This window comes from Octopus sinensis, linkage group LG3 (genome assembly GCF_006345805.1).
Source record: "Octopus sinensis linkage group LG3, ASM634580v1, whole genome shotgun sequence".
Lineage (NCBI taxonomy): Eukaryota > Metazoa > Mollusca > Cephalopoda > Octopoda > Octopodidae > Octopus > Octopus sinensis.
In genome coordinates this window covers 155,713,111-155,736,001 of record NC_042999.1, presented here as the reverse complement: position 1 = coordinate 155,736,001, position 22,891 = coordinate 155,713,111, and the positions used below count along the sequence as shown (strand labels likewise).

Here is a 22,891-nt window from a genome sequence, read left to right as displayed (position 1 = left end):
AGGCATCTCCTTCATAGGGTCCTATCATTTACTGGATGTATTCTCAAGCATGACCAACTGAGACTATAGCTATAATTCAATCATCTCACACATGGTCTGACCCCCTACGTGTCCAGCCAGTTGGCTCAGCTTGAAGAGTCTGTTTTGAGATTCTTTCCTGCATCTTTCTAACCATCTGTCCATAATAACAGAACTGTGACCTCTCAATGTGAAGTAGTGGCTCAATCTGGAGAGGTTCTCTGATCTCCATCACACACACACACACACACATATGCAATCACACACACATAATCGCCATCACACACACACGAGTGCCATCACACACACACATGCGTGCCATCACACACGCGCGCACCATCACACACGCACCATCACACACACGCGCACCATCACATACACACACACACACACACGTGCCATCACACACACACACACACACGCCATCACCCACATGCACACGCCATCACACACCACACACACACACACACACACACATACACACCATCACACACGCGCGCCATAACACAAGTGTAACCATCACACACACACATGCCATCACACACACACACATGCCATCACAAACACACTCATGCCATCACACACACACACACATCTATTCTGGTGCTCTGAACTACACTCACCACTCTACAGCTCCTCCACTGTTCTGTGCTGCCCTCATTAGGCCACCTCCACTACATCATATCCCCATATCTCTGACCCTACTTTACCTGTCACAATACAGTTTATTAAATCTCCTTCAATTTATTATGCTGAATCATATGATTCTATGCTGGGACATGTAGGAGCATGTCACTGCTTTAATGTAACTTTTTATCAGAATCTTAGCGCAACGACGACAACCATAAAATATCTTGTTGAATGCAAATACTTTTGCTTTCTTAATCACTCCTGTCTGGTTTTGTAGTTCATTACAGGAAAATGGCTATATACACGAAAGAAAATATATATAATCACCTGTCACACTCCTCACACGCCTCTCACTCCCCAGTCCATGTTCATTTTATAGTCACCTTCTTGTACCTTGGGAATATGCTCTGAAACTTCAGAATATATAATGTAGGGGAACTATGTATCTCCTCTGTAGTAGTACGCTTGTGCCTGTCCCGCTTTCATACTTCAACTTCATAACCCCATAACACCAAATCCCTGTTGGTGACCTTCATTCGTGCAGGTGTCATGAAAAAAGCACCCAGTACACTCTAAGGTGGTTGGTGTTAGGAAGGGCATCCATCCCTAGAAACTGTGGCAAAGCAGGCATTGGAGCTCAACATAGTCTTCTGCCCCATTGGATCTTGTTGAAGCATACATACCAAGTGGCAACGGCCTTTGCCTTTCCCTTGAACAACATCAGTGGTGTGGAGAGTGGGAGACTGGTATGCTGGTCTCCAAGTACACTTCACTTAACGTAGTTCTCGAGGAGATTCAGTGTGACACAGTGTGACAAGGCTGGCCCTTTGAAATATAGGTACAACAGAAGCAGGAAGGAAGAGTGAGAGAAAGTTGTGGTGAAAGAGTATAGCAGGGTTCACTGCCACCCCCTGCTGGAGCCTTGTGGAGCTTTGTTTTCACTCAATAAACTCACAACTCCTGGCCTGGGAATTGAAACCATGATCCTATGACTTTGAGTCCACTGCCCTAACCACTGGGCTATTGCACCTCCACATACATCATCATCATTTAACATGATTTCCATACTGGCATGGGTTGGACGGTTCGACTGGGGTCTGGGAGGCCAGGAGGGTGCATCAGGCCCCAATCTAATCTGACATTGTTTCTACCGCTGGATGCCCTTCCTAATGCCAACCACTTCAAGAGTATAGTGGGTGCTTTTTACGTGCCACCAGCACGGAAGCCAGCCAAAATGGCACTGGCATTGGCCACGTTCGGATGGTGCTTTTTACATGCTACTGGCATGGGGCTCACAACTACAATTTCCATTTGATTTGATTTTGATATTGCTGTTGATTTTACTTGACTCAAAAGGTCTTCTCAAGCATTGCATGTCACTCTACAATCCAAGGTACTTTTGAGTGGGCTGGTTATGCAACACTGGTGTAGGTTACAGCTGTGGACTCACTTTATTTGCTGGATCTTCTCAGTCACATATATATATGCTCTGTTAATAAAGCATATTACTCTACCTCCGGTGTTCGAGTACTAATTTTTCCACATTGTTTCACACTTATGTGCTTACTCTGGTACACACAGGCACACCATCATCGTCTTTTAACATCCACCCTTCATGCTGGCATGGGCTGGATGATTTGACAGGAACTGGCCAGGCAGAAGACTGCACCAGACTTCTGGGTCTGTTTTGGCATGGTTTTTACAGCTGGATGCCCTTCCTAACACCAGACCACCCCGTGTGTGTGTGTGTGTGAATGTCTTTGCCTTGGCATTGCATGATAGTTGTACAGTCACTGCCATTTATTTCCAATCTTCCACGAAACCACATCTGGCTATGGATCATCATCGTCGTCATCATCGTCGTTTAACGTCCGTTCTCCATGCTAGCATGGGTTGGACGGTTCGACCGGGGTTCTGGGAAGCCAGAAGGCTGCACCAGGCTCCAGTCTAATTTGGCAATGTTTCTACAGCTGGATGCCCTTCCTAACGCCAACCACTCCGTGAGTGTAGTGGGTGCTTTTTACGTGCCACCTGCACAGGTGCCAGGCGGGGCTGGCAACGGCCACGGTCAGATTGGTGTATTTTATGTGCCACCGGCACGGAAGCCAGTCGAGGCGGTGCTGGCATCGGCCACGAGTCGGATAGTGCTTTTTACGTACCCCCAGACCAGGGATCCTGGCTGGTTCAATTCGATTTCGATTTCGATAAATATTAATATTAATTTGCTTGGAAGCAGGTGAGGGTCGCAGACAGGTAGGGTATCCAGTCATAGAAAATCTGCCTGAACAAATTCTGCTGAGCCATGCAAGCATAAAAAAAGTGAACATTTAAGCAAGGAGGAGGAGTGAATGTGGTGTAAACATGTCATGTGCAGGTTTGTGTATGGTATTCATTATATGATTGTGGATCCTTGTAGATTAACGATGCATGCAGGGTGCATACAGACAATGTATCACCATTCAAGTATACATGTGTTTACTCCATACATGTGTACATTTGGACATGTACAACATAATCGCATATCATCATTTAATGTCTCTTTCATGGGTTTAATGGTTTGATAGGACCCAAAAAGCCAGAGGACTGTATTGAGTGCTAATGTCTGGATTGGCGTAGTTTCTACGGCTGGATGCCTTTACTAATTCCAACCATATTTCAGATTGTTCTGGGTACATTTTTTGTAACACCAGCACTGGTGGGGCTGCCATGTAATTTGCAAGACAAAAGAAGAAAACCCTCTGAACTGATTGGAGAGGGGGTGCATTTGACCAGAGAATGTGGCTTTTTGCCAGGTGTTGAGAGTGAAAGTAGAATAGAGGGACAGAAAAAGGTGCCTTACTATCGAAATACATGGCCATCCCACATTATATGAGGGTGAGAGTAGGTAGAAAGACAACAATGAGGGTGGGAAAGGGATGTCAGAGCAGACTCCTCGGGTACAAGAAAGAATATATGAGAGAGTATGAATGAAGAATGAAGAAGGGTGAATAAGTTCTTGAGAGTGAGTTTAAGAGGAGAGTGACAGCTGATTAGGGACAAGCAATGGAGGTGAACATAGTGGGAATGGAACGATTATAGCAATCTCTATATATATAAAGCTGAAGTTGTCTGTGTATGGCAAGTTTGGTAGCCTTCAACTAACACTATCTCCTCCAAGGCCCTGCGGCACAAGTTGACCAAAATTGAGTGTATGATAGAAGGCTTGCTCTTCATTCCGTAGAAGAAAAAATTCAAATCAGCCCATGTTAACACCAAAAATTATTTACATCAAAAAGGTGCTTTTTTTCTATGAAAATCCCTATTTTTTAATAATTTTTTGACTGCTGTGTTGCCATTTTTCGGTGTATTTCAACCAGAAAAATATTCACTTAAAGAGAATAACAAGCTACATAATGCAAAATTTTTACTTTTCAAAAATTCCAATTCTAAAGGGTCGAAACAAACCTGAGCAACGCCAGGCGATACTGCTAGTATTTGTAAAGTGTGAGATATAGTTGATTTGATTGAGTCCCTAGTATGTAACTGGTATCTATTTTATCAACTCCAGTAGGATGAAAGCTAAAAGTACTCTCCTGTTAGGTTTATTATAACTTGAACCCAAGAGACATAATTTAATGTTGTGCTGCATTTAGTCCATTTGATTATCTTCGTTACATTTCCACCCTTTAAATATAATGTAATTGAATGTCTATTTTCAGTTATTACCGTTTATTGTTGGCAGGGAACTAACTAACCTGTTCTCCTTGGCGGAGGCCACTTTTAAGTTGACCCAAATTGTGTGAATCCAGGCAACATCTGATATTTAAAATGTCTCTTAAGAAAAATTTCTACTTTAGTAAATATGCCCCCTTCTCTCTCTCTCTCTCTTTTTCTCCCTCCCTGCCACCCTCTCTGCTCTCTCCACTCTTTTTATCTCTCTTTCTCTCTCTCTCTTTGTGATTTTTTATTAACAGCTCAGCAAAAAATATTTTCCTCACTTTTGAATGTCCTTCTCTGTCTAATTACAGTTCTGTTGTACTGGTCTCCTTATTTTAAGGACAAGTGCCAATTCCTGCATAATAGGGAACTAAATTCAATTTATACAAATTATCTTCAACTTCTGCCCCCTCTTGTCTTATATATATATGTGTGTGTGTGTGTGTATTATTTATATAAATTGTTTTCTTGTGTTTATCATCACATTTAAGCATTGTGGATAGGTGGACATAAGGGCAACTGCTGGAGTTGTCATTGTTAAAATTAGTGAGCTTTTCATGGTGGAAAGATTTTATTAAGCCAGTTGTATGTAGAATTAGCAATTTCTTAATTAGCATTTTGTGGCCTCTTTCTTTAATACAAAACACTTGTTGCTGTTATTTGTAAGTTAATGTTAATTATTGTATGTGTGATGTGTATATTATTGTGTGCAGTGTATATTATATCTGTATTGTATATATATCATGTTTGTGATGCATTATGTGTGCAGTTTGTGTGTATATAAAAAGAATGCAAGTAAATTTTGAACCCCGCTTGTGTTTTTATGCATACACTACTCTTGGAACCAACCCTGGGTTGTATCTATGGTTTATATTGGATTGGGTGTCTATGTATATTTATGTGTGTGTGTGTGTGTATATATATATATATATATATATATATATACACATTTTATTTTCTCTGAGTTTATTTCCCCGTGTTCCTTTCTGTTGAAGAGCGTAGGTTTGAAACGTAAACGACTTTCTCACCTTCCCGAGTGTTAAACTAATACACCTGCTTGTTGTTTCTACACCTGTCTTCGTCCTTTGTTTTTCTGTAAATTTCAACTATACATACATACTGACAGTATACTACCAACAAACGACAAAGAGTTGCTTCAATGTACTGTAGTCTCATTACTAAGTACCCAGCCAATTCTGGTGCCCTACATGTTGATATACCTAGATTCTAAGAAATCCTGCAACTGAACTGAAATATATTTTGTAAATATTGTAAGCATTCACCAACTATTGACTATAGAAAATTGTCTGATATTAGTGCATATATGTCCCTGACAGAAAAAAAAAGGAGGCATTAGTATATGTAGGAATTGAAACAAAACCTCTTATACAGAATATGCACTTGTTTACACACACAGACATATTACTGTGTGATAATCTTTTGGTCAGTTTCTCAGTGTATCTTTTCACAAAATCTTTCTATTCATGTTGGAAAAAGCCCATTTATTCAACGGAGCATACTCTCTCTTAGTCTGCTATATGCACCTGTTTACTCGACTCTCTGCAACTTGTTTTCCCAGTTCTTGTCACCAGATAATCCTGTCACAAAAGATTATTTCTTATATAATTATTTCTTTAACAGAAAAGAAAAAAAAATATTTTTTCTTTCAATCTAATTTCACTGATGTTTTTGTTGTTAAATATTTGTCAAGTTGTGAATGTGAATTTGTTATAAATAGATCATTGTGGCCCTTCTAAATATTTACTTTTTTTTTTTTTTGTATTTATTCTTAACACTTTAGTTGGAAGGCCTCGATTTGAGCAGACCTCAATTTGTGAACCATATCAATTGTAGATATAGCACATTCACACTTCATAACTTTGCTGTTTATGACAGATTAAAACATTATTGTAATGAACCAAAAGTGATTTTACTGTTAATCAACAACTACTCTCTACATTCTATGGAAACGGTATATATTCACATACATGAATCTCTGTGTGTTTGTGCCAGCTAGTATTAAGACCGTGGATATCTATGACTTACAACTTGAATCGAGTTTACTTTTTCTTTTACACCAAAACTGCAAAAACACTCAACTCTGAAACAGTCGGTCAACTCTTAATAATTTTCTCTTCATTATCCTTACGTAATATATGTATTTTTTAACCTTTACTTGTTTCAGTCATTAGACTGTAGCCATGCTGAGGCACTGCCTTGGATTTTTTAGTCAAATGAATTGACCCTAGTACTTATTTTTTTAAAGCATGTTACTTACTCTGTCGGTCTTTGTTTGCTGAACTGCTATGTTACAGGGATATAAACGCATCAACACCATTTGTTAAGTGGTGGTGAGGAACAATCACAAATAAAAATGTTCACATGCTCACATATATATATATCATCATCATCGTTTGTCCGTTTTCCGTGCTAGCACAGGTTATATATATATACATACACACACACATACATACATACATACGCGCGCACACACACGACAAGCTTCTTTCAGTTTCTGACAAATCTTCTCATAAGGCTTTGGTCAGCCCGAGTTTATGGCAGAAGGCACATGCCCATGGTGCCATGCAGTGGGACTGAACCCAGAGCCATGTGGTTGGGAACCAGGCTTTTTTTTATCATACAGCCACACCTGCACCTACATTGTGTGCTATCTATAAACAAACATAGTCATACAAGTGGTGCTGTTTGTTTGCAATATCCAGTGAAAACATGTCTAGACTAGAGAAAGCTATCACCTTGCTTGGAAACCGGTGAGTGTTGGCAATAGGGAAAGCATTTGGCTGTTGAAATCTGTCTCAAAATATACCTCTTGGCTCATGGAAGTGTGTTAAAACTAATCGTTAAGACAATGATAATGCTAATGATGATTTTTCAAAAATGATTACATTTTAGTATGTCTCTGGTTTTATTTTTTGTAATAATCCTCTTCGGAAAGATAACAAAAAATCTAAAAACAAAACTGTCATCATTCCAGAATCTTCTCTCATCAAAGAAAAAAAAATACCATATTAATTATGAAGGCCAACTTATAAAGTATATATATCACTGATCAGATTTTATTGATTTTGTTTGCTTGAAACTCCAAATTTGAAAAGATTTAATGTCAAAACTGACAACTAATTTATAATATCAGGTAAAATTCATTGGGTTTTTTTTGTTTTGTTTTTTTTTAGATTTTTTAAAATTGTTTTTCTTGTCTTTTGTGATTTAGATGGCTAAATCTTCAGAAATGAATTCCGTATCAAAACAAAAGGATATGAAACCAGAGAGGAAGATTGAGGTAAGATATCGGTTAATGAATTATCTGCTCACAATGTTAATGAATTTATTAATAGGTGCAGACAGTAGGTACAGGCATAGCTCTGTGGTTAAGAAGCTTGCTTTGAAACTGCGTGGTTTTGGGTTCAATCCCAGTGCACGAAGCTTTGGGAAAATGTCTTCTATTTTAGCTCCAGGCCAACTAATTCCTTGTGACTGAATTTGGTAGACAGAAACTGTAGAAGTCGGTTACACACACACACACACGAAACTATATATGTGTCTTTGTGAGGGTTGGCAACAGGAAGGGCATCTGACCATAGAAAATCTGCCTCAACAAATTTCATCTGACCCATGCAAGCATGGGGAAAGCCGATGTTAAATGACAGTGATGATATACATTAACTGAACTGGCTTCAGTGAGATGAGTTTACCTCTGCTGGCTGGTTTGGAACTGACGGGATGTCAACCCAGCCAGCAGAGATAAACTTATCTCATTGAAGCCAGTTCAATTATGATATATCATCACTTATTATTAGCATTCAATGCTAAATTGTCATGTAAATTCACATTTTGACCATTACAAGCTGAGATCACTTGCAACAAAACACTTCACTGGACTCATTGGCCTCTGCGCTGGTGGCATGTAAAAAGCACCAACCGATCGTGGCCGTTGCCAGCCTCGCCTGGCATGTAAAAAGCACCCACTACACTCACGGAGTGGTTGGCATTAGGAAGGGCATCCAGCTGTAGAAACACTGCCAGATCAGACTGGGCCTGGTGCAGCCTCATAGCTTCCCAGACCCCAGTCGAACCATCCAACCCATGCTAGCATGGAAAGCGGATGTTAAACGATGATGATGAATTGAAAACAGGGACTTTTCTCAAAATATTGTAGGCTTATTTATTAAACAGCTCATATAAGTTAATTCAGTCTTTTGTGTTTCATTTGTTGGCATCACCGTAGATGTTTAGATTATTCCATTAGCTACATTGCTCAAGCATTTGTACACAACATACCTTTTTACCTATTCCAGGATATGATGTATATGAAGCAAGGCTGGCTGATAAAACAAGGCAGCACTGAGAAAGTAAGTAACAGCAGCAATTTCTTTTCATTTTTACCCAGGTATCAAATCCCCGCATACTTTCTATACCCAAAACCCTGCCCTATATTCTACACCCAGAAATTCCTGTATTTTATACCCTGCTTTATATTCTACACCTGACACATTACTCGATATTCCACCCCAGAAACCTCTCTATTCTACAGTCTGCTTTATATTCCACACCCAGACACCTTGCTCTGTGTTCTCTTTACAAAATACAATTCCTAATAACCAATCCTTTTTCCCTAATAATCCTCATATCTCTTCCCTTTTCTTTCATTCTCTTTTTCAACATTCATTCGCTTCTTCTCTGCTGGAGTTCTCCTCATCAATTGGACATAGGAAAGTTTTGTGTAAGAAAAAATTTCAATTAATATATGATTCTCATTTCTTTATGTATGTGTTTTTCCCCTCTATTTCAGTACCATTTTAAATCCTCTTTTTTTTTTTTTCGTCTGAAGAATGTTTTCTTTCCCATAGCAGCTGGTAACATTTAGAACTCAAGCTCTCCAAGATTCCTTTCTCATTGCTAATTGACCAAAATTGTTGATATTTATCTAATCAAAACGTTTTCATAAAATGGCATTTTTGATTCAGTTTCTTTTTTATTAATGTATTATATTTTTAAATTTTTTATACTTCTAATTATTTATCTGAAGTTTCTTTTCACAGCACTTCAGTTCAAGTCTTGGATCTCATTAGGTTTTCTGTTTGTATTCTTCAATTTTTTTTTCATCTCTCTCCAAAAAGAAAGAGAGAGTAAGAAACCAACCAAGTTTCTATGACTAAATGTTTTTCCCAATGTTAGTTGGAATCCCTATAAAAGACTTATACTTTTGATGTTTTGATATATTAATTCTAATGTTTTCTTTACAGAGGCACACCACAGTCTCACAGATATTGGAGAGGGCGGGAAGGAGGAGGAGTAGTAGTGGAAGATTTGCCTTTGTTACCTAGTTAGTACTAATTTAATTAATCCCTGGGGGCATGAATGGTCATGTCAATCCCCTCTGCAGACTCCATCAGGGATGAAATTCAACATATTTTGTATAGAGGTATAAAGGAATACAACAAAACAGAGAGAGAGAAAGATGCTCAGTGGGTGAGAGAGAGAGAGAGAGAGAGAGAGTGAGAGTCAGTAAGTCCAAAGAAAGAGAGACAGACAGTCCAGTGGATAGTAAGTACGAGAGAGAGAGAGAATGAGAGAGTAAAGGAGGATGAGGAGGAAAATGAAACAGTAAGAGTTACAGAGTGGCAATTGATATAGTAAAAATAATTTTTGCTTCACCATTACTTTTTTTATTTAATTTGTTTTTTATTGTTTTTGTTTCTTTAAACTAAAATTAACTCGGGTTTTCCTTTGTCTTAGAGAAGTTGCTGGTTTCCTTTTTTATAACAAAATGATTTTCCTTTCAGTTCTCAATCTTGGTCAATCCAGCAGACCACCCACCCATACAGGATTAGATATTATATCGCACCTTGATATATCTGTCTAGTCTTAAGTCTCCTGTCGGTAACGATTTGTTTGCTTTCTATCTTTTTCTGTATCCCCTCTGCCATTTTCTTTTTACCAATCTAAATAGTTTGATTTTTTTTTTGTTTTGTTTTTCTGTTTCTTTTTCTCACAGATTGTACCTTTTCGTTTATTTACCTGTGCCTGTATAACACACACACACACACACACACACACACACAAACACTCAAAAATATTCTGCAGGTGTTTTAATAAGATGCATGAAGGTCGCAATTCTCCAATCCATGGTTAGAGGTATTTGGCTTCCGATTGTTAGGTCATGAGGTTGACACCCAGCGATGCAGTGTATTGTTGAGCAAGGCACTTTACTTCACATTGCTTCAATCCACTCAGCTGGCAAAAATGAGTTGTACCTGTAATTCAAACGGGGCCATCCTTGTCGCATTCTGTGTCGCACTATTTCTCCCTGAGATATGCATGTCTCTGGAGTACTCAGCCACTTGCACATTAATTCCTCTAGTAAGCTGTTCTGCTGATCAGATCTACTGAAACCCTCATTGTAATCAACAGTGCCAGTGAGTCCAGCTCAAATATTCTGTTGTTCCATCCAACTAGATCAGACCTTTCACACCTAACCTACAATGTTTTAAAACCAAGCAATCACATCATCAAACTCTCAAAGCTATGGGATAATGCATGATTAATTCAAAACAGTGTGAACCAATAAGCATTGCATTTTACAGTAATCTGAACGCTAAAGGATTAAGTCAACAGGATTAATTATTCCCATGTTGACGGTGACTCCACAAAACAAATTTACTCTATTGCACTGGTGTATGTGCGTGTGTGTGTAGATATCCTCATTGTTTTATGTCTACTTTTCCATACCTGCATGAGTCGGTCAAAGTTTGTTGAGGCAGATTTTCTACAACCAGATGCTCTCCTTTCACCAACCCTCACTTGTTTTCTAAGCTAAGTAATTTTTTCCTTTAGTCCTTCAAATATGAACAGGTCAGTGGCCAGACATGTTTTCACAGAAGATTGCATTTGTATGACGGTGATGTTTGTTTACAGTCAGTGTGTGATGTCATGACATGGTCACACACACATTTAAGCCGATGTATGTTGGACTGTGAAGTGTGCCCTTCATCCAAAGTTATGGTTCTGTAGATAATCTAGTACAGTGGTTCTCAACCATTTTTTTTACCTATTTCATTTGAATGGCGCTTCATAGCCATTTTATGTTTTAAAAATACAATTTTTTATTATTATTATTATTATTATTAAATATTATAAGGAATTGTATTTAAAAAATTGTCAAAATATTTTGTGTATTGTAATAATATATTAACCAATTTATTGCACGTAAATCTTAATAACAAAATCTTGCGGTCATATGTTTGAGAACCACTGGTCTGATTGACCAAATACCTAGCTGCTACCTGTTATAGATCTGCTGGAACATAACTAGCCCAGGATTACACATTGCAACAACAATACATATACACACACACACACACATGCATGTATGTTCACATATACATACATACATATATATATGTTTTAGAAGCACCATAAGATGAATTTCCAAGTGGCTGATGTATGGTATTTATTATTTTATAAATTTTGTTTAGAGAGTGGTGGAAATTGCTCTTAAATGTTGTCACTGCTGTTTGCTTTTATCATATTTATTTAAACATATGATTTCCTTCCAAGTCTGTATGTGTCATATAGATATTCTTATCCAAAATGGAGACAAGTACCAATACATTTGAACAATTGTGAAGATCTCTTCACATGAAACCATTGGTTGCCTTGTTAACCCACACATAGTGTGTATGTATGTATATATGTATGTATATATACACACACACACATAGCCATTTAGTATTAACTATCAGAAGAAAGAGTTTAATGATACGGTAGAACTTAATGATATTTTATTTTGGTTGATTCAGCCTTTCTGAGTTTCACTTGTAGGCACACAGGATCTTCAGGCAAGTAGAGACACAACTTCGCTGAAGATTTTGTGTGACTAAAGTGAAACTCAAGGGTAGTAAGAGGCCGACATGAACAGAATAATATATACATATATATTTACACACACACACACATGCACACATATATGTTGCCCTCTGCACCAACTTTTCTAACGTGAACATTTCTTAATACAATTGAACAGCAAGCAGTTACTGGCAGGTACACACACAACAACTCTGTAACACTTTTGTTCTTTTACTTTATATAATGTCATGACATACAATGCAAGTAAATATTTAATATATATTCATTTCTTTTAAGCACTCTCACTCTCTTTCTCATTCTCTTTCTCTTTGTCTCTCTCACATGTCAGTAACATATCTTACAATATAGATTTGGTTTATACAGATTCTTTCACACTCTTTCACTGGGTCAGGTAGTTGGGTACAACAAATATTATGGTCTCTCTATCTCTTTCACTCTCTCTTTCTCTCTTTCATTTTATAATTACTTTTGAATTTGCTTTATTTTAATATTTTTTTTACTTTCAATTTTTATTTATTTATTACTTTTAATTACTAGTGGTATTCGTTTTGGCCTTTTATAATCTGAGTTCAAATCCTGCCACGGTCAGCCTTGCCTTTTGTATTTTCAAACTCAATACAAAACCGGTCAAGTACTGTTTTTGTATTGACTAAGTCCTCCCCTCTCAAAAAAACTGCTGGCCTAAATCAGAAATCATTATTATCATCATCATTATTTTCAGTTCCATGTTAAATGTTTGAAACTAAAGCTTTCTTCAGTTGTACTCGTTTCTGTTGAAAAGTTTAAATTTTAAATACCCACAAATGCATATCATCATCATCGTTTAACGTCCATTTTCCATGCTGATATGGATTGGACAGTTTGACTGAGGTCTGGAGAGCCAACAGCTGCACCAGGCTCCAATCTGATCTGGCAATGTTTCAACAGCTGGATGCCCTTCCTAATGCCAACCACTCCGAGAGTGTAGTGGGTGCTTTTTATGTGTCACTGGCACAGGAGTTGCTTAGGCTAGCCTGGCATCGATTACATTCAGATAGTGCCTTTTACATGCCACTGGCAAGGGAGCCAATCAGGCGGACCTAGCACCCACTACATTTGGATGGTGCTTTTTACATTCCACTGGCACTGCAGCCAGTCGGGGGATACTGGCATCAACCACTTTCGGATGATGCATTTTACATGACACCAGAACAGAAGACAGTTAGGGGGCACTGGCCACAGTTGCGATTTTGGTTTTACTTGACTCAACAGGTCTTAAGCATATATCGCTCAATGCCTCGAGGGTACTCTTAAATGGGTCGGACATGCAACAGTGGCATCAGTCATGGCTGTGATCCCACTTTAGTTGCTGGGTCTTCTCAATCACAGCATATCTCCGAAGGTCTCTGTCTCCTGTCATTGCATCTGTGAGGCCCAATGGTCGAAGGTCATGCTTCACCACCTCAAGTCTACCTCTTCCACAAGTTCCTTCATATATATATATATATATATATATATACACACACACACACACACACACACACACAGGGGTGAGTGGACTAATGAAAGAAACAGGAGCACAACACATTTAGTAGGAGTTATATACATTATTACTATTATTATTTAAAACAGTTTGATCCAGCCCCACACAACTTAGTTTTGTATACTTAAATACTTAACCGAATCAGTTAGCTGACCTGGCAAGATAGGTTTCTGTAAAAAGGCTACGAAACTTTGTCACATGGTCCACATGAAACTATTTCAAATAATAACAACAATAATAATAATTTTTATTATATATATATGTATAGTTTCTTTTAAATTTCAATTATTTCCATTGAAAGAATCTTGTAGTTTCTATTTTTCTTTTTTATTTAAACATTTTTATTTCTCAACTTCTAGAATTTTTCTTTTTTCTCTTTTTTCCATTTTTTTTTTTTTCTTGGAAACTTTCTTCATGGCTCACTCCTATAAATTATTTTTCTTGTCTATCCTCTGCCTATTCAATTGGTTCTCTATAAAAATGGCCTTTCCTTCTAACATTTTTGTCTTGACAAGAGGAAAAAACTTTTCCTTCAGACAGCAGCCTGTCTTCTTTTATCAACTTAAATTTCTTTCATTCTTTTACCATTTTGTTTAATTTACTGCATTCATTTAACATCAATGGATGACTAAAATCATGTTGTTTAACTAAATTATTTTCTTGAGTGCGGGGCTCATTTAAAATGGAAGGTTGCCTTAGTGTAACTGGCAGCCTGTCTGTGTGGGTTACTTTTAACCCTTTTTATCTGTCCAAGGGGTTTTTAACTCATATATATATATATATACATACAGGTTACGGTGAACAAACTGTCGTCTAAATTACGCAAAAATGAAAATAATGCTGACATCTCATTTTAACATACATTTACCAAAATTATATTAAAAGTATCTCGATATACTAAAGAGTAAATTTATTCAATAAAATCACCATTGGCTTCAACCATGGCCTCCAGACGACTTCGGAATCTCCTGCAGCACTTCTGGATGGCCTCCCTGTTTGGTTGGTGAATGCTGCCATGATCCTTGCAGGCCTTGTGTCGATGTTAGAAAGAATTATCGTTATTAAGGTAACGAGCTGGCAGGTTTATTACCACACTGGACAAAATGCTAAACAACTTTTCTTCCAGCTCTTTACATCCTGGGTTCAAATTCTGCTGGGGTTGACTTTACCATTTCCTTGGTTTTGAGGTCAATGTTATCACCTTGCCAAATCCCACCAAATTTCAGACCTTATATTTATAATAGAAAAAACAAAAAAATTATAGCTTAAAATAGCAGTGAGCTGGGAGAATTGTTAACATGTCAAGCAAAATGCTTAAGTGTCTCCTCTAGTTCTTTACCTTCTGACTTCAAATGCCGTTGAGTGTGACTTTACCTTTCATCCTTTCAGGGTTAATAAAATCAATACCATTATTATTATTATTACTTAATCCTACAATAGTTACGACATTTATTTGGATTCTATTGTCACTGAATCCTCTTGAACAGTCTATAAACTTTTTTAAATCTATTAAATATTTAAATTAATTTTTCCTTTCTTAATGATTTTTTTCTTCCATTTTGTTTTTTAATTTGCATTTATTAAAATTAAAATATATATTTTTTTTAATTTCATATACACTAAAGTAAAAATATATGAATATCGTTTTATTATATATATAATTTAGATTATGTACTGATTTATCAAAAAAAACTATATTTCCATCTTTCAAGATTGTCTGATGTTTACTTTATAAATTTTCCTCCAATTTAAAAATGGTAAGAAAAATACAACTAAGCTTGCCGTTTGTGTGATCTTAAATATTTTTTGGTTTGTTGATTTTCTTCGGAAAAAAAAAAAAAGATTCTCCTAAATTCAGTAAATAACAGCCTTGCACAATTACATCTGTCTTAATGACTTCTCTTCTGCCTCCTCCTCTTCCTCCTTATTCTCCTCCTCTTATTGGTTCTACTATGGCTGTCATATATTTTACTTCATTTTTTTTTTTTTAGGCTTCCATATAATGTCTTATGATGTAGTAAGCTTCCTAGGCTTTTAGTATTAATAATAATGACAATAATAATAAAAATAATAATAATAATTGTTTTGCTTGCCTCATTTGAAGCATGGCTTACCAAGTAATTCATATTTTCTATTACATACTGGAAATAGTGTTGTTGTTGTAACTGTTACTGCTGCCGCCTTTGTATTCTAAAGAGGGAGGAGGTGTTTTCATTACCTCAATCCAAGAAACGTGTGAACTCTTTTTTAGAAAAGAAAAAGTAGATAAATAAATAAAAGCAAAGACAAAAATAGAAAGCTTTAAAATTCCTTTAAACTGCCATATTTAGAAAAGTTCTTACCAAAACTTGTAGTGATGCCAAGCTTTAAGAATTCACAGATAGTAAATCTAAAAAGGAAATCTTCACAGAATTCTGCTGTTCATGTTTAGATGTAGAAGTATTTCTAGTTGCAAGATTCTTTGACTGTCATTGCTTACCAATGCCAAATTCTTTCTCTGTTTCATCTGCTTTTTGTTTTATTTTTTATATTTTCTTATATCTTTATTTTATTGGTTTATTTTCTCCCCCATTTTGTTGCATATGTGCATTTGAAGCAAAAATCCTTAACACACATACTACACACACACACACACTACGCACACACTACACACACAGACACACACACACACACACACACTATAATGGCAAGCTGACTGAATCCTTGGCACACAAGACAACATGCTTAGCAGCATTTCTTCTAGCCATCTATACTGAGTCGTGAAAGCACATGGCTTAGTGGTTCGGGTATTCAGCTCGCAATCATAGGATCGTGAGCTTGATTCCTGATGGCATGTTTTGTCCTTGAGCAAGACACTTAATTTCACCTTGCTCCAGTCTACTCAGCTGGCAAAAAATGAGTAGTTCCTGTATTTCAAGGGCCAGCCTTGTCACACTCTGTGTCATACTGAATCTCCCTGAGAAATATGTAAAGGGGCATGCGTGTCTGGAGTACTCAGCCACTTGCATGTTAATCTCATAAGCAAGCTGCTCTGTTGATCGGATCAACTGGAACCTTCGTCGTAAGCGACAGTGCCAGTTATTGTTTTATATTCTGAGTTCAAATGCCACTCAGATCAACTTTTCCTTTCATCCTTTTGGAGTGGATAAAATAAGTACCAGTTGAGTGCTAGGGGTCAATATAATCAACTATACTCTATCCCTAAAATTGCTGGCCTTGTGCCAAAATTTGAACCCATTTTACACACACACACACGCACATATCCAGTTCCTTATTCTCTTTGGGCTGAGGGCATAACTTCATTCCATGCTCAGAAATCCATTTGATACTCTTCTCCTACCCAGCTCTCAAATACATTCCAACCCCACTCATCTTACATCACCTCGCTCACATACTGTTGTCCTGGTGATGAGGCCTCATTTTGCACCTTTCCTTTACTAGTTATCTCTAAAAAAAATAAATAAATAAAAAAAGCAGGTGTTTAGAGGGAGTGCAAACAGGAAATGTTAACAAGATTGCTGAGGGGTATCTAAGAAGTCTTCATATCTGACCTAACACATACTATGGAAACAATACAAAAGACATATTAAAATTTATAGTAACTGGTATATAGTATAATAAAGCTGCTTATATATAAATATATTAAAATATAATATAATATATATATATATTTTTTTTTAATATTTATATTAAAATAGTACAGTAATCCCTTGCCATATTGCAGTTCACCTATTGTGGTTTATTAAAGTTTACATTAATTCCTCTGTGGTGTTTTGCATTTATAATAAAATAAATACATACAAATTATAAAAATGATTTTAAAAAATATACAGTACAGTACTGTTTCTACTTTGCAGATTTTTCACCCATCATGAGTGTTTTGGAATGTAACACCTGCAATAGTCAAGGGATTACTGTATATATATATATATATTTATATAAAAATATATTAAAATAATGTATGGATTGAATTATGCCAAATTTTGGTATTGAAAGCTACACCAATGCCAGAACGGGTTGACACTGAATAGTGTCAAAGATCCCACCAATGCCATCGTGCTTCAGAACCAGTTACTGCAACAGCCTGGGTTTCAGGGGCTCTCAAAGAGCCTGAGGAACCTGCATAATGTAGATGTATGTGCTTTTAAATCAAGGCTGGACCTCTTCCTGTCAAGAGTCCCAGATGAACCTACCTCACGGCAAGAGGTGCAAATGAGGGTAGCTACATCAAACTCCATTTTTCACCAAGTGCCACATATTGGAGTAAACTCTCAGTAATAACAGTGTAGCTAAACTGGTGCATCAGCATGCCCACAGCTCTGAGCTGAAACTACAGTAAAAAAAAAAATATTTATATATAAATATATTAAAATATATTTATATATAAATCCATAAAAGAAGTACCAGTTTTGCACTGGGGTTAATGTAATTGACTTACCACCTCCTCCAAAATTTTGCCCATTGTAGAGAGGATTATTATTATTATTATAATAAATGTAGCAAGCTGGTAGAACCATTAGAACATCAGATAAAATACTTAGCGGTGCATCTTCTGCCTTTTATATTTTGATTGCATTTTTGCTGTGGTCAGCTTTACTTTTCATTCTTTCAAGATTTATAAAATAAATGCCAGCACTGGGCCCACAGTAATCAACTGAATCCCTCCCACACCAAAATTTGAAACCACTATTATTATTATTATTCATTTTGAGTTCAAATTCTGCCACGGTCAACTTTGCCTTTCATCCTTTCGGGGTCGATTAAATAAGTACCAGTTATGCACTGGGGTTGATGTAAATTACTTAATCCCCTTCCCCAAGCTGCCCTTGTGGCTAAAATTTGAAATCATTATCATTATTAATGGTAAGGTGGTGGCAAGCTGGCAAAATCCTTAGCTACATTCCTTCTACCTGTTTATGTTCTGACTTCAAAATCTGCCAAGGTCAGCGTTGCCTTTTAAGCCTTTTGGGGGTTGATGGAAATAAAGCACCAGTCAATTACTGGGACTATTGTAGTCAACTTGTTGCCTCCCCCTCAATTACTGACCTAGCGTCAAATTTAGAATTATTATTAATTACTAGCACCTTAGTATTGTCAAAGATGAGATTTTCTGGCGACACCTTTACTGTCTTAAAAATGTTCACTACCTGCAGGCATTTCTTCTACTGTAATTATCCCGAGAGGGTCAAAACTATTTCTTTCTTCAATTGAATAAATAGAGAAAAGCTATTACAAATAAGAGATGTCAACTCCTCTATTCAAGCAACATGTATTTACTTTCTGTACTGAATTCAGAGTTACGCACACACACACACACACAATTAGGGTATAAAACTTTGTTGTCTACAGTTTGCTTTAAAGCTGTTCTTTAGTTTTTGGTTGTTATGGTTACAGTTTCTGCAAATCTTTTCTCTGTTCATTATAGCCAATATTTTCTCTTCCTTTGGTAAAATTAATTCCAATCATTTCACCTGGATATTCTGCTGAATATTATATTGATGAGGCAGGTATGACCAAATGTTAAGGTGTCCACTTCACAACTATATGGTTTTAAGCTTGTTCCTACTGCCAAGCATCTTAGGCAAATGTTTTCTACATCAGTTTCGTAACTTCAGGCTGACCACGTGAGTAGAATTAATAAATAGAAAACTGTAAATGTGCATGTGTTTGTGCGTGTGTGTGTGTGTGTGATCCCATTCTCTTCAGATTATTGCATCATCAAAATTTAGCATCCATGTTTCATGCTGACATGGGTTGGATGGTTTGACAAGCTCCGACAGGGCCATGGGTTACATTGTTCTCCACTATCTGCTTTGGCATGGTTTCTATGGCTGGATGCCCTTCTTAATGTCAACCACTTTACAGCATATACTAGGTGCATTTTTTGTGCCACCAGCACCAATTAAGACACCCTCAGCTTGCAAGACTACGAACCCCAAGAGATGAATGGGGGGGCTTCATAGGTATTATAGGTTTAAGTATGCAAAAAGTGGAGAGTAACACATTGTAGAGGAGCTGTATAGCTTCTCACATTTCAAAGAGAGGAAGAGATTGAACAGTAAATACTTTTGTGATAGAGTTGGTGTCCACTTTTTAATCTCTTTGAAGCTCCAACTGTCTATTCTCTCTGTGGTTTCAAAATGTTATAAAAATTCGTGTATGGCTGATGAATGGTTTTCATTCAAAGGATCTAAGGAAATAGCACCTTACATGGAAACAAGAAAAAGTTGGTCCTAGAAAAGTTACCTTGATAAATCTCATGTAACCCATGCCAAAATAAGAAAAGCTGATCCAAAAAGGACCATGATATAGAAAATTATGGCAAAAATTATTGAAAATAATTTACCCATAGGAGATATATATTGGCCAATTCGTCAGAAAATGTTTCTTTAGGAAATGTGAATCCACACCTTGGTTATAATAACCCTAAAACCTAAGCTGAGAGGAAAGTGTGTGGGATAGTCATTAGCTGGAAGAAATGATGTTAGGACAACGAAGAAATGTAGAGAGATGAACTCTTATTATAGCACCCAGTTTAGGGTGTATGTGTGAAGGGTTTTTCAAAAAGATGCTGACATAGGATGGACTCTTTGTGTCTTGATATTTTTAAGATAATGTTTGTTACATTTGGGTTATTCTCATAAGTTTCTTGAATGGAATTGTTTCATCTTTTTACTTATCTCTAACTAAAAAAAAAATTTCAGTTTGAAAATATTTTTATATTCAAGGACATATTTAAGGATCACGAAACTCCTTGTGATATTTGTTCTGCACAAACTTAGAAACACTCCCTTATCATTGACTAGTTCACTGAAAACCTGTAACTAGTAATGCTATTGTTCACCAATTCCAAGATATAAAATAATGGTAATAATATGGGATGTAAGAGGGTTATAATAATAATGATTTTATGTGCCACAGGGGCATCAACGAGGGAGACATTACAAAAACAGGGTACAGTTGAGGTGGGGTTGCATAAAGGGTAAAAAATTTGGTGGGAAGAAATTAGACGAAAAGTATCAACAATATACACAATATATAAATAGATGTTACTGGAGAGCCTCCAACTAGGGCCAGCCAAGGAACCCTGCAAATCCAGGACCACCCTGACTATCAAGGGTAAGAACCCCACAATGATAATAATACAAGATGTGAGATGGTTAAAATAAGCAATTATTGGCAGATTGTTGGCATGCTGCATGTAAAAAAAATACATAATTTGGTTGGTACAGCACAAGAGAAACATTGTAATTGGTTCCAGTGTGATCAAAGACAATACACTGTATTTGTTTCAAATTATGTTAAAAATAATAAAGAACTTAGTAAAATAACTTTGTCGTTTTTAAGCTGATATCTGGAACATAAACATTATCTTCGTTTAACATCTGTTTTCCATGCTAGCATGGGTTGGATGGTTTGACTGAGGACTAGAAAGCCAGCGGCTGCACCAGGCTCCAATCTGATCTGGCAATGTTTCTACAGCTGGATGCTCTTTCTAACACCAATCACTCCAAGAGTGTAGTGGTGCGCCACCAAAATTAACTACCAAAGACAATGCAGTATCATCAAAATTTGTCACTGATTTATTTGATTTTATGCAAATGATGCAACAAGAAAAGACTCTTTACTAATTAAGTCGGTAATGGTTTGGTAATGGAATTATACTTATGTAGATTTGAGTTATTTTGTAATATCACAGGACCATTGGCAATAATGCTTTCGTTAATTAGTTTAACAATATTTAACCAGCTAATTAGGCTACTTTTGTGTATACACTTGACCTGGTAGATATGGCAGCTAAATATCCCTCAAAGTATATCTACCTTCTTTAAAAAGGAAGTATACAGTGTAAATTTCTATATACTGAACAGGTGGAATTCCTTTGATCATCACCTGACATAAAGCCACTTCCCTCTCTACTGTAGTCCCACTCATTTGATGAGGATCTTAATTGTGCAGTTTACTTGATGACCTCACTAGTATAGGTGCTACAGAAAAAAAAAGTACCCAGTACACTCTGTAAGGTGGTTGGCTTTAAGAAAGGCATCCAGCTGTAGAAACCATGCCAAAACAGATATTGGAACTCAGCACAGTCTTCTAGCTCATCAGTTCCTGTCAAACTATCTGAGCCATGCCAGCAAGGAAAGCACATTAAATAATGATGGTAAATCTAAGACCTTAACCTCACTGCCACTCTATATGTGATAGGACCAAAATGTATTCAATCTCCAATATCATGGTAATTGCCTCAGTCACCCACCCTTCAGATCAGGTTATTTTGATTGTATGTAGTTTCTTAACCAATGAAATTCCACAGCTGAAATCAAGAATTTTAATCAAACGATCTACCAAACTTATCTGTTGGAATTGTTAAATTCTTTGTATGTTTCTCACTGTTTTAGACCTGTGCCTTCCACTCTACTTACTTAACCAGCATTTGACTTGTTAGCTTGTCACAAACCCAGCTTGTGTTTTGGAATTGTCTGCTGACACACCGAACCTACTTAAACCTCTCACATCTCACTTTGCACCATATACTAAGGCCTCCACTAATCATCTTTGTCATGTATCTGTTATTTTAAACAATTTGTTTGTTAAATTTCCACAAAGCACATCCACATGCAATATTGTTTGGCAGTGAAGATTACAAATTCTTTCAAATATCTAAAAATGGTGGAATATCCTTGGCATTGCCAGTTTTTACTTTGTTGGAATTTCAAAGTTAAAAGAAATAGGATCTTTGTAGTAAAATGGTTTTTATCTCACAAGATTTCTTGAGAATTCTTTTGAAAGATTTGTTATCAATGTCTTCTTTTTTGTTTCCAGACTTAACCAGGTGAGAGACAAAGACACAAATCTCACCTGAAAATATCTATAATGGCTTGTTGTATGTCAGATAGCTTCTCATTTCGACTTTCTCGTTTCCTTGTTAGTTATAGATAAGGTAATGTGAGTTCCTTCAGTAATAGGAAGTTTACCAAATACAAAACAATAGAAGCAGCAGAATTAAGGGTAATTTTTTTTTTTCTTTCTATTACACCTGTCTTGTGCTACAGGTGTGATCTTTGATTGGTAATTTTTGAAATAGCTCATGGAGAAGGAAAAGGGTAAGAAATTGGGTTGTTGTTTCCTTCTGTG

General features: G+C 36.7%; 1 protein-coding gene across 8 annotated transcripts in view; it reads left to right on the top strand.

The window, feature by feature from the left end:
* LOC115209166 (putative leucine-rich repeat-containing protein DDB_G0290503) overlaps positions 1-22,891 on the top strand; it is a 260,054-nt gene that overhangs the window by 181,776 nt on the left and 55,387 nt on the right. For all 8 annotated transcript variants that reach the window (XM_036501511.1, XM_029777396.2, XM_036501513.1 and 5 more), the window contains 2 exons: positions 7,577-7,645; positions 8,661-8,714. In XM_036501511.1, the coding sequence (XP_036357404.1) occupies positions 7,577-7,645; positions 8,661-8,714 (123 nt within the window). The remainder of the gene's footprint in view (positions 1-7,576; positions 7,646-8,660; positions 8,715-22,891) is intronic.